The sequence below is a fragment of the Periplaneta americana genome, chromosome 5, assembly GCF_040183065.1.
Source record: "Periplaneta americana isolate PAMFEO1 chromosome 5, P.americana_PAMFEO1_priV1, whole genome shotgun sequence".
Taxonomy (NCBI): domain Eukaryota; kingdom Metazoa; phylum Arthropoda; class Insecta; order Blattodea; family Blattidae; genus Periplaneta; species Periplaneta americana.
The window spans coordinates 20,748,606-20,775,035 of record NC_091121.1 but is presented as its reverse complement, the minus strand read 5'-3'; the positions used below and the strand labels follow the sequence as shown (position 1 = coordinate 20,775,035).

General features: G+C 37.5%; 2 protein-coding genes across 8 annotated transcripts in view; one reads left to right on the top strand and one right to left on the bottom strand.

Moving 5' to 3' along the window:
- Positions 1-26,430, top strand: part of Pli (E3 ubiquitin-protein ligase pellino) — a 513,023-nt gene that overhangs the window by 6,603 nt on the left and 479,990 nt on the right. The window contains exon 1 of one of the 3 annotated variants that reach the window (XM_069825470.1): positions 14,111-14,316. The exons of 1 other annotated variant lie outside the window; for it this stretch is intronic. In XM_069825470.1, the coding sequence (XP_069681571.1) occupies positions 14,282-14,316 (35 nt within the window). In that variant the 5' untranslated portion in view covers positions 14,111-14,281. Of the gene's footprint in view, positions 1-14,110; positions 14,317-16,664; positions 16,821-26,430 lie in introns of those variants that run through there. One more of the 3 variants, XM_069825469.1, reaches the window with a different exon arrangement.
- The window catches only part of LOC138699521 (uncharacterized), a 101,736-nt gene that overhangs the window by 25,757 nt on the left and 49,549 nt on the right, over positions 1-26,430 (bottom strand). The window lies entirely within an intron of this gene.

The following is a 26,430-nucleotide window of genomic DNA, read 5'->3' as shown; positions in this document are numbered from 1 at the left end:
AGCCTCGTGCTTGGTGAAAGTTGCATGTCTGGTACATTACTGGTTTTGACAGCATTAATGTTCGGAATATTCTTCACCTGACGTTACTGAACTGAATAAATTTTCAGGAAATTCTTTTGGAAAAATGTTTAACTTAATTTGCTTCTATACTGTTCAGGATTTTTGTGCCTTTATCGAACATCCCAAACTACAACTTTATATTATTTGCTGTGCGAAATTGGACTATGTATGATTATGACTTTCCTGACATTTCTCTCCTTGCCTTTAAGGAAATTTAAAGTAAGCTTGTCTAATTAAAAGTAGCTTCTTTTTCTTTGCTATTTCAGTCCAGTAGAGGACTTTAAGTCCTTATCTAAATGTACATATGATATTTCCGTGCAGAAATTCTGCGTCATCATATAATGAAGGATAAGTGGAACAGAGAAAAATTCTCTCCGGCACCGGGATTTGTACCCGGATTTTCAGCTCTACGTGCTGACGCTCTATCCACTAAGCCACACTGGATTCCCATCCCGATGTCGGATCGAATCCTCTCAGTTCAAGTTCCACCGTTTGGGTTCACTCTAGTACTTCGGTACGTCGTAATAATATATGATATGCGAAAAATAATTACTTACTAATATCTAAGACGGTGCTTACTCCGTCGAATCCCAGCCACTTAGTCACTCATAACGAGTGCACCTCTGCACATGTGTGGACATTGTGCCACTGTCATACATCTATGACGCAGTGCATGAGGGTAGGCCACTAGAGGGAACCCAAGAGGTGGAACTTAAACTGAGAGGATTTGAGCCGACATCGGGATGGGAATCCGGTGTGGCTTAGTGGATAGAATGTCAGCATGTAGAGCTGAAAACGCGGGTTGAAATCCCGGTGCCGGAGAGAATTTTTCTCTGTTCCACTCATCCTTCACCTTATCTAGATGTTTTGTAAACTGCTATTATTGACTCTGCAATATAGACTCCATTTTATATATCAATATCTCCAAAAATTAGCATATAGATATCTTTGATCTCAGGCCAGGAATTATGTAAGTGTCGATGGAACAATCAAGAGCATTCTTGATCTTTCATAGGTGAACATAGTAATAATAATAGTAATAATAATAATAATAATAATAATAATAATAATAATAGTTTTATTTTCCCCGGCAGAGTTAAGGCCATCAGGCCTTCTCTTCCTCTCAACCAGGATCAAATCAAATACAGAAAAAATACATACCGGTATACAAATATGAACTTAAAAATAATAATAAACATAATTAAGTAAAAAAGAGAGATTGAATACATATACACAATCAGTATTAACTTTGAAATAACAATAATAAAAAATATATATATATATGTAATAAAAAAAAAAGAGACTGAATACATAATCACAAACAGTAAAATACATTCTAGTATACAAGTATTAAGTTAAAAGAAAAAAAAAAGAATACATATGAATATAATGTCACAACTAAAGGAACAGTACAATTAGTATGATCAGCACAGCACGTGTTACATTGAGACAATGACAATTACCTAGATATTAGTGTTAATGGAAAAATAAAGTAATGACTGTGTAAAATAATAATAATAATAATAATAATAATAATAATAATAATAATAATAGTTTTATTTTCCCCGGCAGAGTTAAGGCCATCAGGCCTTCTCTTCCACTCAACCAGGATCAAATCAAATACAGAAAAAATACATACCGGTATACAAATATGAACTTAAAAATAATAATAAACATAATTAAGTAAAAAAGAGAGATTGAATACATATATACAATCAGTATTAACTTTGAAATAACAATAATAAAAAAATATATATATGTAATAAAAAAAAAGAGACTGAACACATAATCACAAACAGAAAAATACATTCTAGTATACAAGTATTAAGTTAAAAAAAAAAGAATTAATACATATGAATATAATGTCACAACTAAAGGAATAGTACAATTAGTATGATCAACACAGCACGTGTTACATTGAGACAATGACAATTGCCTAGATATTAGTGTTAATGGAAAAATAAAGTAATGACTGTGTAAAATAATAATAATAGTAATAATAATAATAATAATAATAATAATAAATAAAAATTATACCTACCACATGTTCTTATATTCATCAGCATTATTATTATTATTATTATTATTATTATTATTATTATTAGTATTATTATTATTATTATTAAACGTAGACGAATGAGTAGGAACTGAAATCACCTGAATGACAAAGCCTAAATATTCTAATGTGATAACTAACGTGCAGAAGAGACTAACAGCAATGAGTACAATCCTAAATGACAAAAGTGTTGAATATCTTAATTATAATTAAGTGACAAAGTGTTAATATTTAGTCATAATTATCGATGTGTAGTACACAACTCCGCCCACGTGGACTAGCTCGACACGAGAGCAAAACGGAGCCAGAGCTTTCCCTCTTGCAGGAAGCCTTAGCCCTTCTAAGGGACACTAATAGCCTATTTCATTTCATCATTTCATTTCATATTATTATTATTATTATTATTATTATTATTATTATTATCATCATCATCATCATCATTATTATTATTATTATTATTATTATTATTATTATTATTATTATTATTACAAAAGGCTTTCAAAGAACCCTGCTCCCTTGTTATGTTTGCAGATTCTCTTGCTGTTTTGATATTAAATAAATATTGGCTAATTCAACTTCAGTGAACTCTTCTATTACGTTAAATGTTGGTGAGTGAATCTCCTTCAAGGTGAATGATCCTTAACTTAGAAGGAGTATTCATGATGGAGTACATGTGATCGAAAGACATGCATACTGTATAGTCTAAACCAGACCTGGGCATATTAACTCAATTGAGGCACTGAAAATTTCCTCTTAACTCCCCATTCCATCTTCCCCAGCTGAGACGAGTACACAGGAAGTAAGTATTGCTCAGTGACGGATTATATAAAGCTTTTACGAACTTTCGGCTCTCGCTGGCCGCCTGAAATCCATCACTGATGCACAGTGGCTACTGTGTGTTTGTTTATAAGGCAGTGTAAGCGAAAAGGACTTGGGCGTGGGTTTCTGAGTTCCGTTTCACTTCCCCCTTGTGCCCAGGGCTGATTTGAACGACAGACGTTTCATAGTACGATTATTCGTAAAACATCAGGCCATAAAATACGGGACTATTTATGGAAAAAGTATTAGAGCAATGGAAAAGTAAGTAAGGCGTTGTTTTACATGTATTTTTCTTAAACAAATATAAAAATATCTGCACGTATACCGTAACATTCTGTATCTTTCCAAGTGTAAGAATATGTTCAGATTATAAGCATGTTGCCCATGATTGTAGTCATATCGAATACTGCTGATACAGAAATGTTGTTGCAATTTATACATTGTTAAGTAAAATAATCTCTGCATTAAAATACTCAAAATATGCTTCTTCCATTTAGATCTGTGAGAGAAAGAAAATATCTTTGTCACGAAACATAAGAATTATTGTGTAGTTTGTTAGGCCTATATGAATTTGGAATCATACATAAATGCGTATCTTTTTGGAACGCACAGTTTCATAATTGGACTGGCAATTTTATATAATTAATTATGGCTATCATTAGCTTTCATTAGGTATTTGCTACTACGCTTTTAACCTTTGCATACAAACCAATTTTGGTGGTCAGGTTAAAAAGGGTAAGTCAGTAGTACTTTCGATTAATTAACTAAATTACTACGTAGATACGAACTTGTTAACATCTTTTATAATTGTTCTGATTTGAATATTAGAGAACAGATAATTGATGGTGGTTCGTGAAGGCATGGGTGTCCAAACGCGTATAGAACCAGGAGATATTGCACGTCAAGCATGTTCTGCGAAGGTCAATAACTTCCCATATAAAATAGAAAAAACGACCTTAAAGAATATGCGCTGCGAGTTGCTTACGCCAGGGGTTACCTCGTACGAGTTACAATTGGAGAGTATTTAAATTTATTTCCTTGTTGTGTAAGATAACGAACGGCATTTCTTTCTCCCAAGATGACAGTTCTGTTTGATGTAACTGGAGCACCCTGGTTCAAATTTCTTATAGATAATGCAATCGAAGAAACATACAGCAGAGTCCGTATAGGTCAGTTTTTATCTGATCCTTCTCCAATTCACTGCGGGCTAAAGCAGGGAGATGCACTATCACCTTTACTTTTTAACTTTGCTGTAGAATATGCCATTAGGAAAGTTCAGGATAACAGACAGGGTTTGGAATTGAACGGGTTACATCAGCTTCTTGTCTATGCAGATGACGTGAATATGTTAGGAGAAAATACACAAACGATTAGGGAAAACACGGAAATTTTACTTGAAGCAAGTAAAGTGATCGGTTTGGAAGTAAATCCCGAAAAGACAAAGTATATGATTATGTCTCTTGACCAGAATATTGTACGAAATGGAAATATAAAAATTGGAGATTTATCCTTCGAAGAGGTGGAAAAATTCAAATATCTTGGAGCAACAGTAACAAATATAAATGACACTCGGGAGGAAATTTAACGCAGAATAAATATGGGAAATGCCTGTTATTATTCGGTTGAGAAGCTCTTATCATCCAGTCTGCTGTCCAAAAATCTGAAAGTTAGAATTTATAAAACAGTTATATTACCGGTTCTTACGTATGGTTGTGAAACTTGAACTCTCACTCTGAGAGAGGAACATAGGTTAAGGGTGTTTGAGAATAATGTGCTTAGGAAAATATTTGGGGCTAAGCAGGATGAAGTTACAGGAGAATGGAAAAAGTTACACAACACAGAACTGCACGCATTGTATTCTTCACCTGACATAATTAGGAACTTAAAATCCAGACGTTTGAGATGGGCAGGGCATGTAGCACGTATGAGCGAATCCAGAAATGCATATAGAGTGTTAGTTGGGAGACCGGAGGGAAAAAGACCTTTAGGGAGGCCGAGACGTAGATGGGAGGATAATATTAAAATGGATTTGAGGGAGGTGGGGTATGATGATAGAGACTGGATTAATCTTGCACAGGATAGGGACCGATGGCGGGCTTATGTGAGGGCGGCAATGAACCTTCGGGTTCCTTAAAAGCCATTTGTAAGTAAGTAAGTAATGCAATCGAAGTTTTTTTTTTTCTTTTTACAAAATTCCCTTACAAAAGGTCTCAATCTTACAACGTACCCATGAACTTATACGATATAGACAGAAAAATCAATTTGTTCACCATTCAACTGACAAGCAAGATAAGTGAATTTTCAGCATCGTTCAAACTGCGCCCATACATTCCACCAATCTAAATAAGGGAGAAAGTAATGGATGATTATTCAGAAAATGTGTAATTTTAATTTTCATTACTGATGAAATATACACGTATAACATCTCTCAGTATTTCGAAGGTTCGATCTATGTTCGTCTTGAGGTAAAACTGGAGAAAAGGTTATCTTAGGCATTGGGATCGTTACAAATGGCTAAGTCCACGTAACTTGACCAACGATTTACGGGAGGATATTGGGTATTATAAATAAAGGAACAGAAATATAAAGGCTTCCAAAATAGTAATATATAAAAATGAATTAAAAGAAAATAATCTACGGAAGTACCTACACGTATGAACAGTAAATGTAATAATTAGAGCCCGGATGTTTAGGCATTTATTTTGGTTAAAATATGCAGGCATATAGGCACTAAAAATAGTAAAAATAGGCAGTGAAGTAGGCATTTATTATTCATGGAAACGGACAAAAAATAGACAAATACTTAAAACTATCCTATACGGTACTCACTTTCCGTGGTTACATGTCACAACAAGATGCTTTTTTAAGTTGTCATAGTGAGCCGTCTGTCAGAGAGAACGTTTTTCATGATGGAAAAAGGTCTTTCTACTTCTACTGAAGTGATTGGAGCAAACTTAAAACAACTTATTTCAGAAGGACTGTCTACTTTCTTTCAGAGATCGGGAAAAACCGACTGTGTATTGTCTCAAAAAGAGGGGTGTGAGAAGAGATTAGAGACTTCAAAGAACGCGTGATTTGTGCTTGCAAGCGACAACAGTAACGGGACCTGGAGACTTGCTTTTAATATTTCCCTCATCCCCTTTCTTTTGCTGGTAAACCCCGAAGTGACCTGAACACTGAGGGTTATACTGTTCAAACATCTTTGTTAAGTGACATAAAAGATGGAATCGGTAGGGGAGAAAAGTTTACGACTTCTTGGAAATATATGTATTGTTGGAGAATAAGATTCTCAGCAAATATTTGTGTGTGGTGAATTTATTACAAATCAATAATGTAGTTTTATTCTTACAACAATAATTACTTTCTATAATTGAACGTAAACACTTCCGTCAACAATGGGATTTCCACTCCACACAGTAACATAGTATTCATTATCGCACTCCACAGACGACAATGACAATTTACTTGAATTATTGAGAACAACAATGAACTGTTAATCTTAACTAATGTCCACACCTGTGGAGTAACGGTCAGTGCGTCTGGCCGCGAAACCAGGTGGCCCGGGTTCGATTCCCGGTCGGGGCAAGTTACCTGGTTGAGGTTTTTTCCGGGGTTTTTCCTCAACCCAATATGAGCAAATGCTAGGTAACTTTCGGTGCTAGACCCCGGACTCATTTCACCGGCATTATCACCTTCATCTCATTCAGACGCTAAATAACCTAACATGTTGATAAAGCGTCGTAAAATAACCTAATAAAATAAAAAATAAATCTTAACTAATGTTCACAAAGCACTATTTACAAATCACAACTGTCAGTTCTCAGTTCACAGTTCGTTTGCCTTGGCTAGTTCTAGCTCAGTCACACGAGTTCACAGTATCACGAACCCCAGACCTTCAGAGACAGTCCACTGATCTTCGAACTCAGGTCCCCCAACTGCGGTCCACTGCACTCAAACTCAGGACTTTGGACGCTCACACAGCTGCGGACACACTCAAGTCAAACTCCGGTCTCGAAGCTGGCTTCACTGCTACACAAGATTGGCTGGCTTGCTGTCCACCGACTATAACAGCAACTACTCAAGTTCACTCGCGTGTCGTAATTTATAATCAAACCATAGTTACGAGAAAGTACGATGCTCGAAATTTCTACTTCTACAGACTTCTGGACGATTCTGTTCGGGAGGGTTCGTCCCCCCCCCCCCCCATTCACCTCGCACAGCGAAGGACCACCAGCTTTGCGTCCCCACTTGCCTCGCGCCGTAGTGCACATCCCCTTGCCCTCTCGGCATGCTGACGCTCCCACACACCGAAGCGACCAACGTTTCGTCACAGTCTACTATATACAGTCACGAAGCTTGAGTTTTGAGGGTGCTAGAAACAATAGACTGTGTCGGCACTATTTTGCATTGTCTGTAATGAGGCGATATTAGCGATCCTAGTGGTGAGCAACTATCCAATGTTTGCATATTTACTACGTATTGAGCTTCGCGACTGTATATACTAGACTGTGGTTTCGTCTCCCGCGCGTCCTGTCGGACACGCGTTCGAATCCCGACGCAGCTGTCACAATATTTTTAATTTGTACGACTGTTATTTTTTGTTTTTTGATATAATTTATGTGCGGTTTATTTTAAATGCATTAAAATACAGAACATGTACAATAACGACGTAAAAAGGCTAAAAAAAAGGCTTTTAACCTTAAAATAGGCAACGGGAACTAAAATAGGCAAAAAAGGCAAAATAAAAATTGGGCCTATCGTCCCCAAATGTATGGAAGCGTGTTTATCTCTAATAGGTCGTTCATACATACACTCAGTTAAAAAAAAAAAAAAAAAAAAAACATTTTGCCTAACATCCGGGCTCTAGTAATAATAATAATAATGATAATAATAATAATAATAATAATAATAATAATAATAATATAGTTTAGGTAATATTGACGAAAAATAAAACGTGAAATTGTTCACTTATGGCTGTAATGGCAGTAGACATTTGGTTATATCATTATAAAGTGATCTACAGTTGCCATGGAACCATAAAATTAAGATGTCACTGCCCCTACAACATTGCAAGCATTCGAAGGACATTAATAAGTACCAGTAACTATAAATCACAAATGTTTCCTCTCCGAAACAGCCTATTTAGAAACACTGTGTGCTTGTTACGTCATTTGGACGAAACTGGCCTCCACATTAAAATTTCGAAGTCAATGTCCTTTATGAATTTCCTATTGTAATGTTTATGAATGGGGCAAAGCTCTGATATTAAAACTGACCTTGACTAGATCAGATTCAGCAGGCAATAGACTGCCATAATGGAAGTGTTGAAACTTTGTAAAACCATCACTTACAATGGCATTCTTGTATACATCATTAGGAGGTCATTAATTTTCTCAAACTTCCCATCATAACGAACATTCACAATGAGACTTGATATGAAACATGTGAATTGTTTTGTATTCAGACTGTGTTTTCCAACTACTTAATGGAATTCCCGTCGTTCAAGACAGTTGCTAGTTCTTTTGTTTTTATGATATTAATTTTGAATAACACAAGATAGTTAATGAATTACGAAAGACTGAGAACGAATTCCCATCCCCAGTCACACTGATTAATCCATTAATTTTTTTCGGGAAGTTAAATAAAAATATACACAGCTGACATAACGTTATTACGTTAATATTTCCAAAAGTTGTTCAGGCACTTACATTTCGTGTAATATTAACAGGGCGATAAGGGGTAAAAAAAAAAATAAAACTGTAGAAAATCTGACTTTTTTGACAAATTTCTGTACAACGAGTGCATCGAATTCTTGACGAACCGGGTAGTAGATTAGTCACAGCCAACATAAAAACTATTTACGTAAAGATTAATTTTTGGTTTTACAGAATTTATCTGTTATGGTAACAATGGTTATTAGAGGACAAAGATTCAAGGACCCGGGTTCGATTCCCGGCTCCAGACCGAATTTCTCTCCTCTAATAACCATAAAAACTACTTGTTCTACCTAAGAAAATAAGCAGTTTCCTAAAACCGTGAAAGAACATAGGACTCAAAATTGCGGGAATTTACCAAATACCGTGCGAATGTAGGGAAGTTCATATATTCAGCCAAGCAGGTTGTAGTATTGAAACACGAAAAATAGAACATACTCGATACATTGGCGGCCGGGTAGCTCAGTTGGTAGAGCAGCTGGCTACGGACTGGAAGGTCCGGGGTTCGATCCCAGGTGGTGACAGGATTTTTTTCTCGTTGCCAAACTTTCAGAATGGTCCCGAGGTTCACTCAGCCTCCTATAAAATTGAGTACCGGGTCTTTCCCGGGGGTAAAAGGTGGTCAGAGCGTGGTGCCGACCACACCACCTCATTCTAGTGCCGAGGTCATGGAAAGCATGGGGCTCTACCTCCGTGCCCCCCAAGTGCCTTCATGTCATGTTACGGATATACCTTTACCTTTTTTTTTTTTATCTTTATTCGATACATTAAGTTTTACGAGGGTTGATCCCTATGCTGTAGCCCTGACCCACTTGTAGATGAAAAAAAAATCTCACCTCATTTTTCCACATAGTCCCTAAGTAGAGTCTGAAAGTTAGAATTTATTAAACACTTATATTACCGATTGTTCTTTATGGTTGTGAAACTTGGACTCTCACTTTGAGAGAGGAACATAGGTTAAGGGTGTTTGAGAATAAGGTGCTTAGGAAAATATTTGGGGCTAAGAGGGATGAAGTTACTGGAGAATGGAGAAAGTTACACAAAGCAGAACTGCACGCATTGTATTCTTCACGTGACATAATTAGGAACATTAAATCTAGACGTTTGAGATGAGCAGGGCATGTAGCACGTATGGGCGAATCCAGAAATGCATATAGAGTGTTAGTTGGGAGGCCGGAGGGAAAAAGACCTTTAGGGAGGCCGAGACGTAGATGGGAAGATAATATTAAAATGGATTTGAGGGAGGTGGGATATGATGATAGAGAATGGATTAATCTTGCACAGGATAGGGACCAATGGCGGGCTTATGTGAGGGCGGCAATGAACCTCCGGGTTCCTTAAAAGTCAGTAAGTAAGTAAGTCCCTAAATAGATTGATGCACTTCTCCCAGTGATGCTCCAACATTTCCGCAGCTTCCTGGAAGAAGGGTTTTCCACCTTCAGCAAACCACTAATTTACGGACTGCATGACTTCATTATTGGATGAACATTTCTTCCCACGCAGGTGTTCTTTGAGTTTTGGAATAGCGTGAAGTTGCTGGGTGCCAGATCTGGTGAGTAGGGTGGATGGTGCAGCAATTCAAATCCTGCTGTTGAAAGTGCAACTGTTGCAATTAAGGACTTGTGACTTGGAGCATTGTCTTGGTGGAAAAGAACCTTTCGTCTCAACTTGCCACGATGTTTCTTCTTGATAGCATCTGCAATTTTTCAATTAAATTTGCATAATAAAAGCCTGTTATTGTGGTTCCTTTTTGCAAATAGTCTGTCAAAATAGTCCACACCTGTGGAGTAACGGTCAGCGCGTCTGGCCACGAAACCAGGTGACCCGGGTTCGAATCCCGGTCGGGGCAAGTTACCTGGTTGAGGTTTTTTCCGGGGTTTTCCCTCAACCCAATACGAGCAAATGCTGGATAACTTTCGGTGCTGGACCCCGGACTCATTTCACCGGAATTATCACCTTCATTTCATTCAGACGCTAAATAACCTAGATGTTGATACAGCGTCGTAAAATAACCCAATAAAATAAAAATCTGTCAAAATAACACCTTGGGAATCCCAAAAATAGAGAGCAAAACCTTGCCTACTGATGGCTGCACCTTGAATTTTTAGGGTCGGTAAACCCTTATGTTTCCACTCCATACTTTGAATTTTTGTTTCAGGGTCATAGTGTTGAACTCCTGTCTCATCCATAGTCACATATCGTTCAAGAAATGCAATTTCACGAAACAGTAAGATAGGATATGTACAGGGTTAAGAATGAAATATTGTATTGCCCGAAGGAACACATCGGATTGAACAGCTTAGAATACATAATGGGGTGACAGGAGAGTCAAAAACCATTAATTGATATAGGAAATACTAAAATTCTAGAGAGATAAGAAAATATTGCTGTCAACCGAAAATTGTGTGTGAACAGTAAAAAAACTTTTTTTGTTTTATTATGTAATATGATGCCTTGTTGGTGTCACTTGTGGGGTCTAGATCTGTCTCCTGTCAGTTGTCAGTTGACTAAACAACAACAACAGTATCACAAACTTTGTTTTTTGGGGGGAGGGGGGAGGTCATTACCGAATCACGAACAGAATTGTTATTGATATTGTGAATTTTATTTCCAACTCAACAATAGGATTTTATTCTTCCAACAATAATTCCTTTCTACAATTCGCCTTAAACGCTCTCGTCAACAATTGGATTTTCACTCAATTCAGTATTCGTTATAGCACTCCACCGACGACAATGACAATTTACTTGGACTATTACAAACAACAATGAACTGTTAATCTTAACTAATATTTACAAAGCACTATTTACAAATCAGAACTATCAGTTCTCAGTTCACAGTTCTTCTAGCTCAGTCACTCGAGTTCACCGTATCTCGAACCACAGACCTTCAGAGACAGTTCACTGTACTCGAACTCAGGTCCCTCCAACTGCGGTCCACTGCACTCGAACTCAGGTCCCTCCAACTGCGGTCCACTGCACTCGAACTCAGGCCTTCGGATGCTGATACAGTTGCGGACGCACACCCGAGTCGAACTCCGGTACACAAGTTGGCTTGCTTGCTCTGGCTCACTCACTGACTGGCTGACAAATTAACTGAAAAACTACTCGAGTTCGCTGGCGTTTCTTCTTTTATAGCGAAATCATAGTTGCGAGAAATTTCTACAGGTGTGCAGAGAATTATCTGGATACCTCCACTTCGACGCACTTCTCGAAGAGTCGGGAGGGTCCGACCCCCCCCCCCCTTTTCCGTACGCAGCAGTTGCGCGCGCGCGCACTCTCCCTCGTCGGTTAGGCCCTTTCCCCTCTCGCCGCGCGCCGTCCCTCAGCGTCCGCGAAGCCCGCGCGATATGCTCTCTCGCGGGACGCTGGTCTTGAGTTCGAATCTCACGTCGTTGTCACAATATGTATAAAGTCCATGTTCATTTATATGAACGTAAAAAAATTAAGGCAGTTATAATCATAATAATCTTTCTTAAGGTACGATCACACGTCGCTATTTTTGCAGCGATGTAGTACAAAAAACTGCGCAACTCTCGTACTGCGACGTGTGAACAACGGTGCACCCCAAAAAGTAGCGGCTGCCGAACCTGCTGCCCGCTACTTTTTCATGCTGCGCGCAGCTTATAAGTAGCGACGTGTGAATAGACTCAGGTCAGTTGACTAAACAACAACAGTATCACAAACTTTGTTGCAGCCGCAGCATTTTTGATATCTGTTTTGTTGAAACTTTTGCTGCGGTTGCGACCAGCGTTGCCACCCAAATGTGCCAATGATACTTTTATTGTTTGGCTATATTTTAAAGTTAGACGTGATGAAAATAAATTATTTGTAATAGTTGCTAAATGTACAACACAATCTGACTATATTTCCTGACGATATAATTCATTTTTTTAATTTTCCGTAGCGTAGTTTCAAACAGTAGGGTTGCCAACATTGATTCCGTGAATATGCTGTTGGTTATCATTTAAGTATATGGGCGTTTTAATAGCTTTATAGTAAAAATAATGCCAATTTCTGAATACTAGTTAGGACAGAAAAGCAAATAATAGATAAGTAAGCTATCGCATGAATTTTATAATAATCACAAAATGTATATTGAGAAGTCAACACGGAGCTGGAAACCTGCAGCATGACTGCGGCTGCAGAAGTAGCGCCTTGTGTGTGAACAGACTCGCAACCTCCAGTTGCAACTTTTGCAGCACTCGGGTTGCGCAGCACAAAAAGTAGAGTCCAGCGCGCTGCTTTTGGCTTACGTGTGAACACGACACGCAATTTTTACAGCTGCAGTACAGAAGTTGCGCAGCAAAAGAAGCGACGTGTGACTAGAGATGAGCTTAAACGATATTTTCAAGTACCTGTGACAACTGTGACTGTGACAATTTAATATCTGTGACTTTTATCGGTGATTTTGTCACACCGATATTTTATAACGATACGTAAGCACAAAATGCATGAATTACACCGATATTTTGTCACACCGATAAAAATGAGCAGGAAATATAGAAGAGAAGTGAAATATGAATACGATTTCTCTATACACGCCACACATCAGTGATTTATATGGGAAAATCCAACAAAGAAAATTATGTACATGTACCATTAACAAATAAATTCTTACCTAACTGAACAGTAACATGTCAAAAGTTAACCTCATGTACCAAGAGGTTAAATTATAGATATTGGACCAGTTGATCATTTTTAAATGTAGTTGGATATGGAGAAATTGAGGTTATATGATTATCCTAATAGTTTTAAAAATTGATCCTTTTTATTGTATATAATATAATGGATAAATTATTTTAAGTCGTGCATTAACATTACAATATTCAGTCATAGAATAAAAATTAATGAAACATAAGTATTCGGAAAAACATTGGAAAATAATTACAAAACAAAATAGTTGTTCGGACAGGATTTTACACAAGATTAAGTACTGGTAACCAATGGTGTTATTATTTAAATCGTGTAATAACTACATCATTTATAATAAGATGGAGAAACTACCGCCCGATTGCTGTTATTGTATCATGCGCACGCGCAAACCTACGACGTAGAGGAGAAAATATCAGTCACAGAGTACTGAATACGGAGCAGATTTCGATTGCGATATTTTGTCACAGATATTTCGCGTCATCAGTCACAGGTTTATCTGTGAGAAAAAAATACCTGTGACAAAAATATCGGTTTGTGAAATATCGGCCATCTCTACGTGTGACCGTACCTTTAGATAAATGCAACTGCAGTATGAACATGAATAAAAAAAAATGGTCATTTCGTAATGTTGGCAGACGTGGTAGAATCTCGATATCGATAGTGACGCAACAGGAAAGCGTGATCATACAGGGGACTCCCCGATGTTTTCTTCCCCTCTCGCTCTTTTTCTTGTGAATACTTGTTGATGTGTATGACCTTGCATTCTCTGGCAGTGTGGAGACCATTACGAAACTGTATTCATGTTCTTGGCTGACTCTGGTTCGAATTCCGCCATATGGTGTAATGCATGTAGGATCTTAGACTCACAACATACTTAAAAGAGTAGGATAAATACGCGGGACAGGTTTGGTTATTTCCCGTGTGCTAGTGCATTACGAATATACGATTATACACTTCCATAGGGTAGTGTAGGAAGAATGTATCCTGTGTGGCTGATAATGATACAAACAAAGTAAGTCTTCCCTTCTTATAGCTATTTTAGTCTAGAGATATTTTTGCATATAGTGATAAAGCCTTGTGTAAAAATTCAAATATCTTGGAGCAACAGTAACAAATATAAATGACACTCGGGAGGAAATTAAACGCAGAATAAATATAGGAAATGCGTGTTATTATTCGGTTGAGAAGCTTTTGTCATCTAGTCTGCTGTCAAAAAATCTGAAAGTTAGAATTTATAGAACAATTATATTACCGGTTGTTCTGTATGGTTGTGAAACTTGGACTATTACTTTCAGAGAGGAACAGAGATTAAGGGTGTTTGAGAATAAGGTTCTTAGAAAAATATTTGAGGCTAAGAGGGATGAAGTTAGAGGAGAATGGAGAAAGTTACACAACGCAGAACTTAACGCATTGTATTTTTCACCTGATATAATTAGGAACATTAAATCCAGACGTTTGAGATGAGCAGGGCATGTAGCACGTATGGGCGAATCCAGAAATGCATATAGAGTGTAGTTGGGAGGCCGGAGGGAAAAAGACATTTGGGGAGACCGAGACGTAGATGTGAGGATAATATTAAAATGGATTTGAGGAAGATGGGATATGATGATAGAGAGTGTACAAGGAATCGCTTAGTGTCCATTACTTGTGGCTATTCAAAAATGATGCTGACAAACATTTCTTTGTTAATTTCCAAATAGCTCAGAGAAATGGTCTCTCAAGTCCTCTCAATAGCCTAAACTTCATTACTTTTGCCAAGAAAGCATGTAATAACTAATTAGTTAATTGTAATGTATTGGGAACCCCATGACAGAAAAAGGGAATAAACATATTCAATATATGGGCCTATTTTGTACACACAAAGAAACACGGAACAGCCTGTTACAGTTCTTGCTTGTGCTAGTCGTGTTTCGTGGTTGTGCACGGGTAGTAAGAAATCAGGTGTCTTTGCGATAGGTTCTGACGTGAAATAGTGGCAGTGGAATCAGAAAATAGTGGTAGTGGTCCTAGTAGGTCCTACTCCGAAAAAAATCAACATCCGGTATACTTGAATATACAGGACGAAAACAAAATTGTAGAAAATTATGATAAACAATTCCTTAATATAAAGCGAATGATGAAACAAAGTGTAAAAGAACTAGATGTAGGTTCTGGCTCTTCTGTTTCTGCTGTTGTTGATCCTTCTGAGGATCCTCCCAAGGTAAGGAGACAATAAAATGTTAATTTCTAATAATTATTTTCTTAAACAAGCGTTTAAATAAAACACTGTGGAAGGAGTTTACATAAAATCAAAATAGGTCTATTTTATATGTAGTGTACGATCCTCCAATCAAAAGTATTTTGATCAATCAATTTGGAATCAATTGTGCGATCCAGTCAAGCCTCAGGGTTGGCAACGCTGTTCCAAAGTAACTTCCTTTCCGCACAGTGACACAGCAGCAACTGATTGTATCAATTTGCTGCAGTGTTGCCAACACATAAATTGTATTCCCGTCAGTCTAACACCTGAAAATCCATCAGAATCCGTCAAAGTAAAAAAAAAAAGTACCCACTCATATCTATATACAAATAAAAAGCTAATTTTAACACAACTAACTTACCAATCTTGATTGAAATAATAATTCATCCACATCATCTGCCTCTATTTCTACAGTTGATGTTGTGAATTGGTTGCGTTCCCCCAAAAATTAAGCAGTTAAAAATTACAGCATCTAAAAAAGTCAAAAGACGATGTAAATCGTAATTTCCGTCATAAAATCCGTCACCTGTCAAAGCCATTCTTTTCCCGTCTGTTACGTTGAAATTTCGTCCGTTTTGACGGAATTTCCGTCCAGTTGGCAACACTGATTTGCTGGTGTGAGTACTCCCGATATCGCGGCGCAGTCGAGTTGATTTATAAACACGCCGCCGGTAAAGATAGTCGTCCCGAGTAGTAAATACGAATGTGTACAACTTTGAGTCATATTTTATTTGTTGTGGAAGCCTGGCTCGCGAATCAAGGTGTGGGGGGGGGGTAATTCTGGAGTATTGGTAGAATGATAATAGTGGTGAGGAGAAACAGGAAGACCCGAAAAAAAGCCTTAGCTCCTGCTCTGACCATCATAAATATATTCGTGACCAGACGGAAATCAAATCCGGATAGTCACATTATATTGTATAAATAGGCTAAGATCTACCGTTATTTGCGTTGATTCCGACGTCTGGAGATTGTAGTTATGCAACCACGACATACACTCGACTTTGCTACTTCGACCGTTACGGTTTTGTAATTACTCACGCGGGTTGCGAAAGCAGGAGCTATGTATATCTGAGTCGAGGAAGTAGAAGCAAGTTCTAACACGTCAAATGGGCACACAGCCTGAGTTGTTCTACCGTCCGCGTCCTCCCATGTGCGTCGCCCTCACAGTTCTACAACCCCCTCGCGAGTGAAGTTCTAGTCATCGTCGTCGGCATGAGACCCGTCGCGTACCGCGTAGACTCCATTGACGTGGAAATGGAGTTTTGCTTCGCCCTCAAGTAAGTGCTTTTGTTTGTACTTGTCAGATCAGCTGTTCCTCACCTGCAACTCTATTATACGCTTTCGAGAGGAAAAGGGAGTGTTGCCAGCCACCAAAGGGACCATGTGGCATGCCGCGAATCTTACTTCATTTTATGTTAGCAGTTCTAATGCACTGGAGGTAGGGTTATGTTTTTGTTTTCTGTACCTAAGACAAGAGTTTCATTAAGTATGTTTGCTAAAATATCTGAATTTGATGCTGGTGTTTCACACATCCTCCTTTTAATACTGTATTTTCTAAATATAGGCCTATACGTCTCTCCAATATATTAACATCCTAGAAAAAACTAAATTTGATATAATTTTTAACACTGGTGTGAAATTGAGCGTAAACTAAGCCTAAAGATGAAAATATAAAGCTCATAGGAAAATTTCTAGGTATAAATTTAATAGACTCGTGTTCGATTACCGGCTAGAAATTGAAATTTTTGTTTTTCTATTAGAGACTGGATGTGCGTCACTTTCCTAGTTTTTTTTTAACTTCTTATGTGATGATTTCGATTAAGCTGATCATATAATCAGGGAGTTCTGTTGCTTTTGATGCGTCTCCACATCTGATAGTTTCGAAATATTTACGTACGGCTTCCCTATAACGAGTCGTTCAAAAGGATGAGGAAAAGACGTATTACACGAATGATATGTTAACGGTCTCTCGCCAGCGTTTGTGTCCTTTTCAGTGATCTGCTCTTAGGACGATAATTAGAAATTGACGGGATAATAATAATAATAATAATAATAATAATAATAATAATAATAATAATCTATATCGTCTCACATATTAGGCCATAATGACCTATTACGGTCTCTCGCCAGCGTTTAATTGGACTTCTGGGTGAACTTCTGCCCTTAGAACGATAATTTAGAAATTAACGGAGTACGGAATAATAATAATAATAATAATAATAATAATAATAATAATAATAATCTATATCGTCTCACATATTAGGCCATAATGACCTGTTACGGTCTCTCGCCAGCGTTTAAGTGGCCTTCTGGGTGAACTTCTGCCCTTAGAACGATAATTTAGAAATTAACGGAATAATAATAATAATAATAACAATAATAATAATAATAATAATAATAATAATAATCTATATCGTCTCACATATTAGGCCATAATGACCTGTTACGGTCTCTCGCCAGCGTTTAATTGGACTTCTGGGTGAACTTCTGCCCTTAGAACGATAATTTAGAAATTAACGGAATAATAATAATAATAATAATAATAATAATAATAATCTATATCGTCTCACATATTAGGCTATAATGACCTGTTACGGTCTCTCGCCAGCGTTTAAGTGGCCTTTTGGGTGAACTTCTGCCCTTAGAACGATAATTTAGAAATTAACGGCGTACGGAATAATAATAATAATAATAATAATAATAATCTATATCGTCTCACATATTAGGCCATAATGACCTGTTACGATCTCTCGCCAGCGTTTAAGTGGTCTTCTGGGTGAACGTCTGCCCTTAGGACGATAAAATAGAAGTTGACGGGGTATAAGTGATGATGATGATGATGATGATGATCATAATAATAATAATAATAATAATAATAATAATAATTTTTTCTCAACTATTGTCAAAATGATGACAGGCTTAGTAGGCAAGTTTTCAGAGTATTCATGTAATAATCATTATTCTCAGTGTGCATTATTGACTTTACTGTATGTTGTATATTTCTGAGTACTCCCGCGTCGTCAATATAACCTCTTCTCTCCCTATTTCTCCCCCTTTTTTCAGTAAAGTGAAAGATCCAAATGATAGCGCATTAATGAATGTATTATTAAGTATACTAACAAGAACTGGCAAATTCAAGTCATATTACTACACGTGGAATTGGGAACCCATATCAGTTGACTATATTCTTCACTTACTTTCTGTTTATGCAATGTCGCCAGGTTGAGGGATTAATTCATCAACAAAATCACTGCCCTAAATATTAGAGAAGTTCTCGTTGCGTCCTCCTTCAGTCTTGCAGTTTCGTCATTTAAATGAAGGTATGAAGCAAGAGTACGATCCAATTTGGAAAGCATGCGTATGTTTTAGGATTGGACGGCAAAGTATTAGAAGAAATAAATCTGCAGTACGTTAAAGTATAGGAATACATCTAAAAAGATGGGATAACGATTTCCGGGACGAAACAAGCCTGTATCTTACTCTCAATAATATGATGATGATGATGATGATGATGATGATGATGACGATGACGACGTTTCGATTAAATTTCTAAATCCAGTGTTAGATTTTCTCTAATTTGTTTCAAGTGTTTATGTAGATAGATTTATTTATTTATTATTAGGCTATTTTACGACGCTTTATCAACAGCTTAGGTTATTTAGCGTCTGAATGAGATGAAGGTGGTGATGTCGATGAAATGAGTCCGGGGTCCAGCACCGAAAGTTACCCAGCATTTGCTCATATTGGGTTGAGGGAAAACCCCGGAAAAAACCTCAACCAGGTAACTTGCCCCGATCGGGAATGGATCCCGGGCCACCTGGTTTCGCGGCCAGACGCGCTGACCGTTACTCCACAGGTGTGGACATGTAGATAGATATGATACCCTTTCTGCACCTATTGTAGAAAGACCTATACAGGTTGGAAGTGAAATAGCTCATGTTGTATGTAACGAAAAACTATAATATATTAATGGAAAGGTAATAGTTTTCCAGAAAGAATATTTTTCTCAGATGTTTAACAACCTCTTACTCGGTAACTATTGCGAGTAGGATCGTGATTTTTTTTTCCATATCGATAGGAAAAAACTAATCAGGAATAATTTATCCATCTGGCATATTTCAATAGTGTGGACGGTTTTCGTGTAAATTTCATTTTAAAAAACCTCAAAATTCAAGCCACAATGCGAGTTGGTTGCAACACAGCTCCAGAGAACAGCTCATCAAGCGAGACACACCGAGTTCGTTGACCTTATACATCTGTATCACGAGAAGAGTGTGTTAGCGGCGATGTTCCCGGACTGCTGAAACTTCAAACTTAATTTTCTAATTAAACGTGCATGTAATCACAAAACGTAATATAGGTTTTCTACTCATTTCAGTGTACATATCGTCTCTTTCAATCCGCAAGGTTATTTCACTACCTCCACACCTGTGGAGTAACGGTCAGCGCGTCTGGCCGCGAAACCAGGTGGCCCGGGTTCGAATCCCGGTCGGGGCAAGTTATCTGGTTGAGGTTTTTTCCGGGGTTTTCCCTCAACCCAATAAGATCAAATGCTGGGTAACTTTCGGTGCTGGACCCCGGACTCATTTCACCGGCATTATCACCTTCATTTCATTCAGACGCTAAATAACCTAGATGTTGATACAGCGTCGTAAAATAACCCAGTAAAATAAAAAAATATTTCACTACCACCCTGTATAATATTAAGATGAGAATTACCGTGAGATGATGGAAAATATTTGAATTCAGAGGCAAACGGAAGTATCCGAGGAAACCTGCACCAACACCATCTTTGTTCACAAATTATTCCGCACGGGTTTCTGACGTGGAAAGTCGTTCTTTGCGAATTTATGACTACCGGTTGCCGAAGTGAGCTTCTAACTGGGGAGATTTGTTGTGTAAGAGGCATTTCTCTGTAGAGAATATAATTTATTAATATTAGAAATAATATACAAGTGAATTTCACAGTTAAATCTGGATGCTCTGCGCTTTACAAATAGAAGAGAGAAATGTGGCTGGTAAACGCCAGGAAATATAATGCAGTTTTTTTAGTTAAAATGAAACTTCATTTGCACGGGCTAAAGGGGGACGACTGTGTAATTAAACAAAATAATTGAATCTGCTTCAACGTGAACTGGAGCCACGCGTTGTATCCTGTTTGAGCAGGTCCATAGGAGTTCCATTATGCAGGAGGTTTACGTAATTCTGCGTTATACTGCAGCGTCTTCATCGTGAAGACTCGAGCATAGTACTTAGGAAATATCAGGTTTGTACCGAATGAAGAGATTATGTATTTGGAAGATCCTTGACATTTTCATCCTGCTTGTTATCCATATAGTAGCATTATTTTTTCGCCCATTTTTTTAATTTCTCGAGGAAATATATTTTTCTGTATTTTTTCTGCTTTCTTTTGGCTCAAAGATCCTAACGTTGCATGACGCTTTGGCGTTGACGTTGTTAATTTACGCTTTACTTGTTTTTAACGCATTGTTTTAATACATATCTATTTTCTCCCACTGGATACACAAATCACGAATGAACGTATAAACTTCATTAGCAAATTCTTTAGCTCAGGTGTGACTATCGTTGTCCTACCCAACTTCACAATTACATTAATTCCAAGAATCTGTATGTAAATGCTACTGTAAGTGAAAGCTGATTTCTCCAGCCCTTTTGTCATTCATCTCTCCATGTGGCGAAGGGCTAAGACATTTCCAGTAGTACTGAGCAGTTTTTTCAAAGTTGGAAAATATCTGTCGTCAAATTCTTTCTTATTTTCTGTTCTTCATATAGGCTATTTAAGCAAAATTTTGAAAAAAAAAAAATTAAATTTCGCTTCTTATATATTAGTATTAGGCCTACTATAATTTAACGTTTATCGAGAAATCCAATTCAGATAGGTCTTGTCGCTATAATTCACAAAAATAAAATTCATATAGGCCTACTTTTATCCACAACCATGTGCCAATCGCTAAGAAAGCACAAAATCACTATAATACATTTCTTGCCGCGTTTATCGTTAATGCGAAAAATGAGTTTCCTATAACTGTAACCATCTTTAATTGAAGACGTAATTTTCTAAAGAGACTAAGTACCATTTTTTTTTTCAAAATTTATTTTATTCTTTCTAAGAGTTCTGACGTACTTCATTTGTGACTCATTTGTGTGATGGATGCATCTCAACTTGAATTTGTTCAGAACCTTGTTTCTGTCACTTCGCCTCTTTAGAAAGTTAGGTCTTCAATTATTATTTCGCAAAATTTTGTGCTGAAAATTCTAAATACAAACATAATAATAATAATAATAATAATAATAATAATAATAATAATAATAATAAAAGTCCGCCGAGTTAGCTCTGTAAAGTCTCTACCATGGGACTAGAAGATATGGCGTTGCACAACTTCTAATCTCCAAATTGTGCATTAATATGCCTGGGTTAAATTCCAAATCTCTCCTCAGTGAATATGAAGAGAAGGTACCCAGATATGTCACTGGTGATAGTGATTCGTCCGTCGGATGGGGACGTTAAGCCTGGCGGCCCCCTTGGTGCTATTCGACAGGAGTAGACTATGTGCCGACACCGGGTTTTCCCTTCTCCTTTTCTCACCTTTATCATCATCCTCACCCATTCCCTACACTACACTTACACGAACATTTACACATAAACTCATCCAAAACATGACATAACTCTTCACAGATACACCAGCGTATAAATATTATACAGTATGGACACTTCACGTCGGTACCTTTGATGTAGCAGGACTGATTTCAATGACCTTCAAACCAGTTTGAGCGTGAGATTCTGCTTTCTCTCAGGAGTTGGCACTGACATCACACCAGCTAGCAGTCGACACAGCGGAAATATAACACATACAATTAATACATTATGTACTCAAATAAAATAAATTGGACCGATGAAATAATAAATCCGTCATTATCTGCAATGTCTAGACTCTATAGAGTTCCTTTATAACGAGAGTTGAGACGTTGACCCCACCAACAATTAAAATATGTAATTATTTGATAGGGCTGAAAATGGAAAAACAAAACTTCTATGAGAAGTAAAACCTATATTATATTGTATACAAATATTAAACTAATTTGATACATAATTTTATAATGTATTATACTATTTTATAATATAATTTAATATAAAATATAAAGTTATTATTACAACTAGTTTGTCACTGAGAAATAAGGAAAAGCTGTTAATTTGAATTTATTTGAAGCAAAGCGTTACTGTATTATGCAATAAGGTAGGCGATGTTTGGATCCTGTGTCCCAACTCTATTCTCAAATTATCTTAGCGTGTGCTCGATTACACTAACCTCTAGCGCTTGAAAGTGGAACTAAACGCCGGCGCACAGAGAAACAAAACACAGGAAAATTCGCTCGGTGCCCATTCTTTGTAATCCCTATTCGCTGGATACACATCATGTACAGCGTGGCACGCCGAAGTGGTGTACAAATTTAAAATGGATCACAGTCCTGCCATCTATCCGCGAAACCCGAATCACGCAAGTGAAGTGGGTGGAGACATTAGATGCACACACACAATAATAATAATAGTAATAATAATAATAATAATAATAATAATAATAATAAATTAAATTGCTATTAGACCTTATTGTTGTACAGTTATTGTTATCTCTGATGGCAATGAAAAATGTTTGCGTGAGTACCGATATTACATTCTCTTATGCACTATCATTTTCCTTTTAAAGAAATCAAACGCGTAGTGTTGTTATAGAACTGCAGTCTTTTTTTTTTAGTAACTTAGGTTATTTTACGACGCTTTATCAACATCTCAGGTTATTTGGCGTCTGAATGATACGAAGGTGATAATGCCGGTGAAATGAGTCCGGGGTCCAGCACCGAAAGTTACCCAGCATTTGCTCATATTGGGTTGAGGGAAAACCTCGGAGAAACCTCAACCAGGTAACTTGCCCCAACCGGGAATCGAACCCGGGCCACCTGGTTTCGCGGCCAGACGCGCTAGCCGTTACTCCAAAGGCGTGGACACTGCAGTCTTAAATTATCTATTATTTCTATCCGTTATACGTACAGATTAAGGATACATTCTTTAATATATAGTATTACTTTACCTTTCGTCGTCTCTGATGTCGATTTTTTTTCAGTCCAGTTTACTTTTAATTATTGTGCCCATAAGCTTCAGACCATTGAGTATATGGAGTGGCGCTTAAAATTTCCTTGTACAAAGCGAGGTTCAGTCAATACAGACAAGTATACTTATAAATAACTCACGTGACGTTTTCACTTATTGTTATTTAATGCGCTTGAAAATTATTCAATATAGACCTATGAAATATGCACAGAAGATATTTAGAAAACCTCTGAAAAGTTTATACCCATTTAAACACGTCAAGATCCTACCATATCTGTATCATTCAGCACTTGTCTCAAAACTTCTCTGTAATGGCTGTTCTAGAAAAAAAAAAATAGAGTGCTCCAAAATAAAAACTTAATATATTCTTACACCTCCAGTTATTCTTTAATGAACAGAATACTAAATCATCCATAAGGTGTCATGATTTGTTTCAACGTTATTGCTGTTTTGGGTTCTCTTTTTAAGAAAATTTCTGTTACAGCTATGTTTTGGTGAGCCTGCGACTACAAGCTAGAACCGCCACTGGTTGTCGAACCTCACTTCCTGTTGAGAAGCCGGAAAACATCTCTCAGAGTAATTAACGTTTCAATGCAGTTCTGATTCATACATCATGTGACTAAGAAACACAGAGTAATTTCCAGTAAGAATAACCGTCAGCTGCCGTAATGATAATATCGAGTTCCCCGATGTTGTATGCCTGTAGAAATAGAATTTAAGATATATTGCACCACTGTGTGACATGTTCCACTCAGCTTGCACATTTGCTCCTTATCTTTTCATCAATCAGCTGATGAGATTGTGACCTTGACTAATACACTGATTTGAAACGCGTGAATCAATATAGTACTATCACGATATCGGGATATCGGTTTTTTTATTTTATGTGCACAAACTCTCTATTCATTTATGAAGGAATTCTTATGGGACGGTAATAAATTGTTTCTTTTACGTCTTTTATATCACAGAGGCTATTTAGAGTACCAAATGGTAGAACTGTAGAGAAAACTGAAGTTGTGGGAGGATGTGTAGGCCTATTTTTAACACTTTATTTAAGGAGGTAAAGATGAAAGGTAAAGATATCCCCGTCACACGCCATGAAGGCACTTGGGGGGCATGGAGGTAGAGCCTCATGCTTTCCGTGACCTCGGCACTAGAATGAGGTGGTGTGGTCGGCACCACGCTCTGACTGCCTTTTACCCCCGGGAAGGACCCGGTACTCAATTTTATAGGAGGCTAAGTGAAACGCGGGGCCGTTCTGAAAGTTTGGCAACGAGAAAAATTCCGTCACCACTTCGGATCGAACCCCGGACCTTCGAGTCCGTAGCCACCTGTTCTACCAACTGAGCTACCCGGAATAATAATGATAATAATAATAATAATAATCATCATCATAATCATAATAGCAATAGGTTTTTATATAAGGAGACTGTGTCAAAAAATAAAAAGCTACTTAGCGTTGGTGGAGTGGATTCCAAAATTCTAGTTGTTTTGTTCGTAATTGTACAATGTTTGTGGATCACAGAGGCTGCTTAACAATTTCCATTGATTGGTTATAATTTATTTACTGATGATAATGACGTTGTTAGCAGAAGAGGAGATGATACTAAGGGATATGCGAGTGGAGCTAAATGATAGCTCTGAGCAGTATGGGATGAAGTTAAACTCAAACAAGACGAAGAGTACGGTTATCGGAAGAAAAATAAAGAAAGTAAATGTACGAATTCGAAACGAGGCAGTAGAACAACTGAACAGCTTCAAATACTTGGGGTCTACTGTAGGCCTTAAATAGTAGTAGTATGAGCTGCAGGCAGATCAAAATGAGGATAGCAATGGCAAAGGAAGCTTTTAATAGAAAAAAGAGGATCTTCTTCGGATCTCTGGAAAAATAACCAAGGAAGAGACTAATGGAATACTCGTCTTTTATATTTCTTCTTTCTGTGTTAATGCCTTTGTTTATTTCCCTTCGTTGTCTTCACTTCCATTGTGTATTCTTTCCCTCTTGTATTATTTCCTTTTCTGTTCGTCTCTTTTTCTAGAAAATTCTGTGCCAGAAATACGGATCCTTATGAATAATATGAAGGAATGCAGTGATGACTGAGTTACTCGTATACAATGTCATTAGGATTATCTGCGCAGACGATTAGTCATCTGGTCGTTAGGATTTGTGCGCTTGAGTTTTTGATGACTGTGTCAGAGATGACACATTTTCCAGAAAAGGATAGTTAGTAATGCGTGTAATACGCCAGTAGGGGTGTGCTAAGTATCTGCTGTACAAGTTTATGCAATACTTTTTTTAGTCATTCTGTAGACTTACGCATAACGCCTTTTGACCTCCTTTGCTTCTGTAGAGCAAGAAGCAACAAAAAATATTTAAAAAACAAAAGCGTGCAGCATTTGAAGCACAGGCGTTGATAAGAAAGAGAAAGGGAGCCTTACCCCCTTTAATGAAAGAAACTATCAAGACGTTTTAATTATGCTTTGATTCGGCATTTTTAATTATTTCATTTTTTTGCAATTTGACATGCGGTATGATCTCTTGTATACACCATGAAAGCGCTTGGGGGGCGTGGAGGTAGAGTTCCACGCTTTGTTGACCTCTGCACTAGGCCTATAGTCGCGACGCTGTTGTTCCCGGCGTGACTCCTCCTCTTTGCTTACGTCTTAGGAAGTGAAGGTTCTATAAAGTCTAGGTAGGTAGTACCGTTCGCCATTTTTGTTCTTTCGTTGCCGAGCTACCAGACGAGGAATCTATTTGCCAC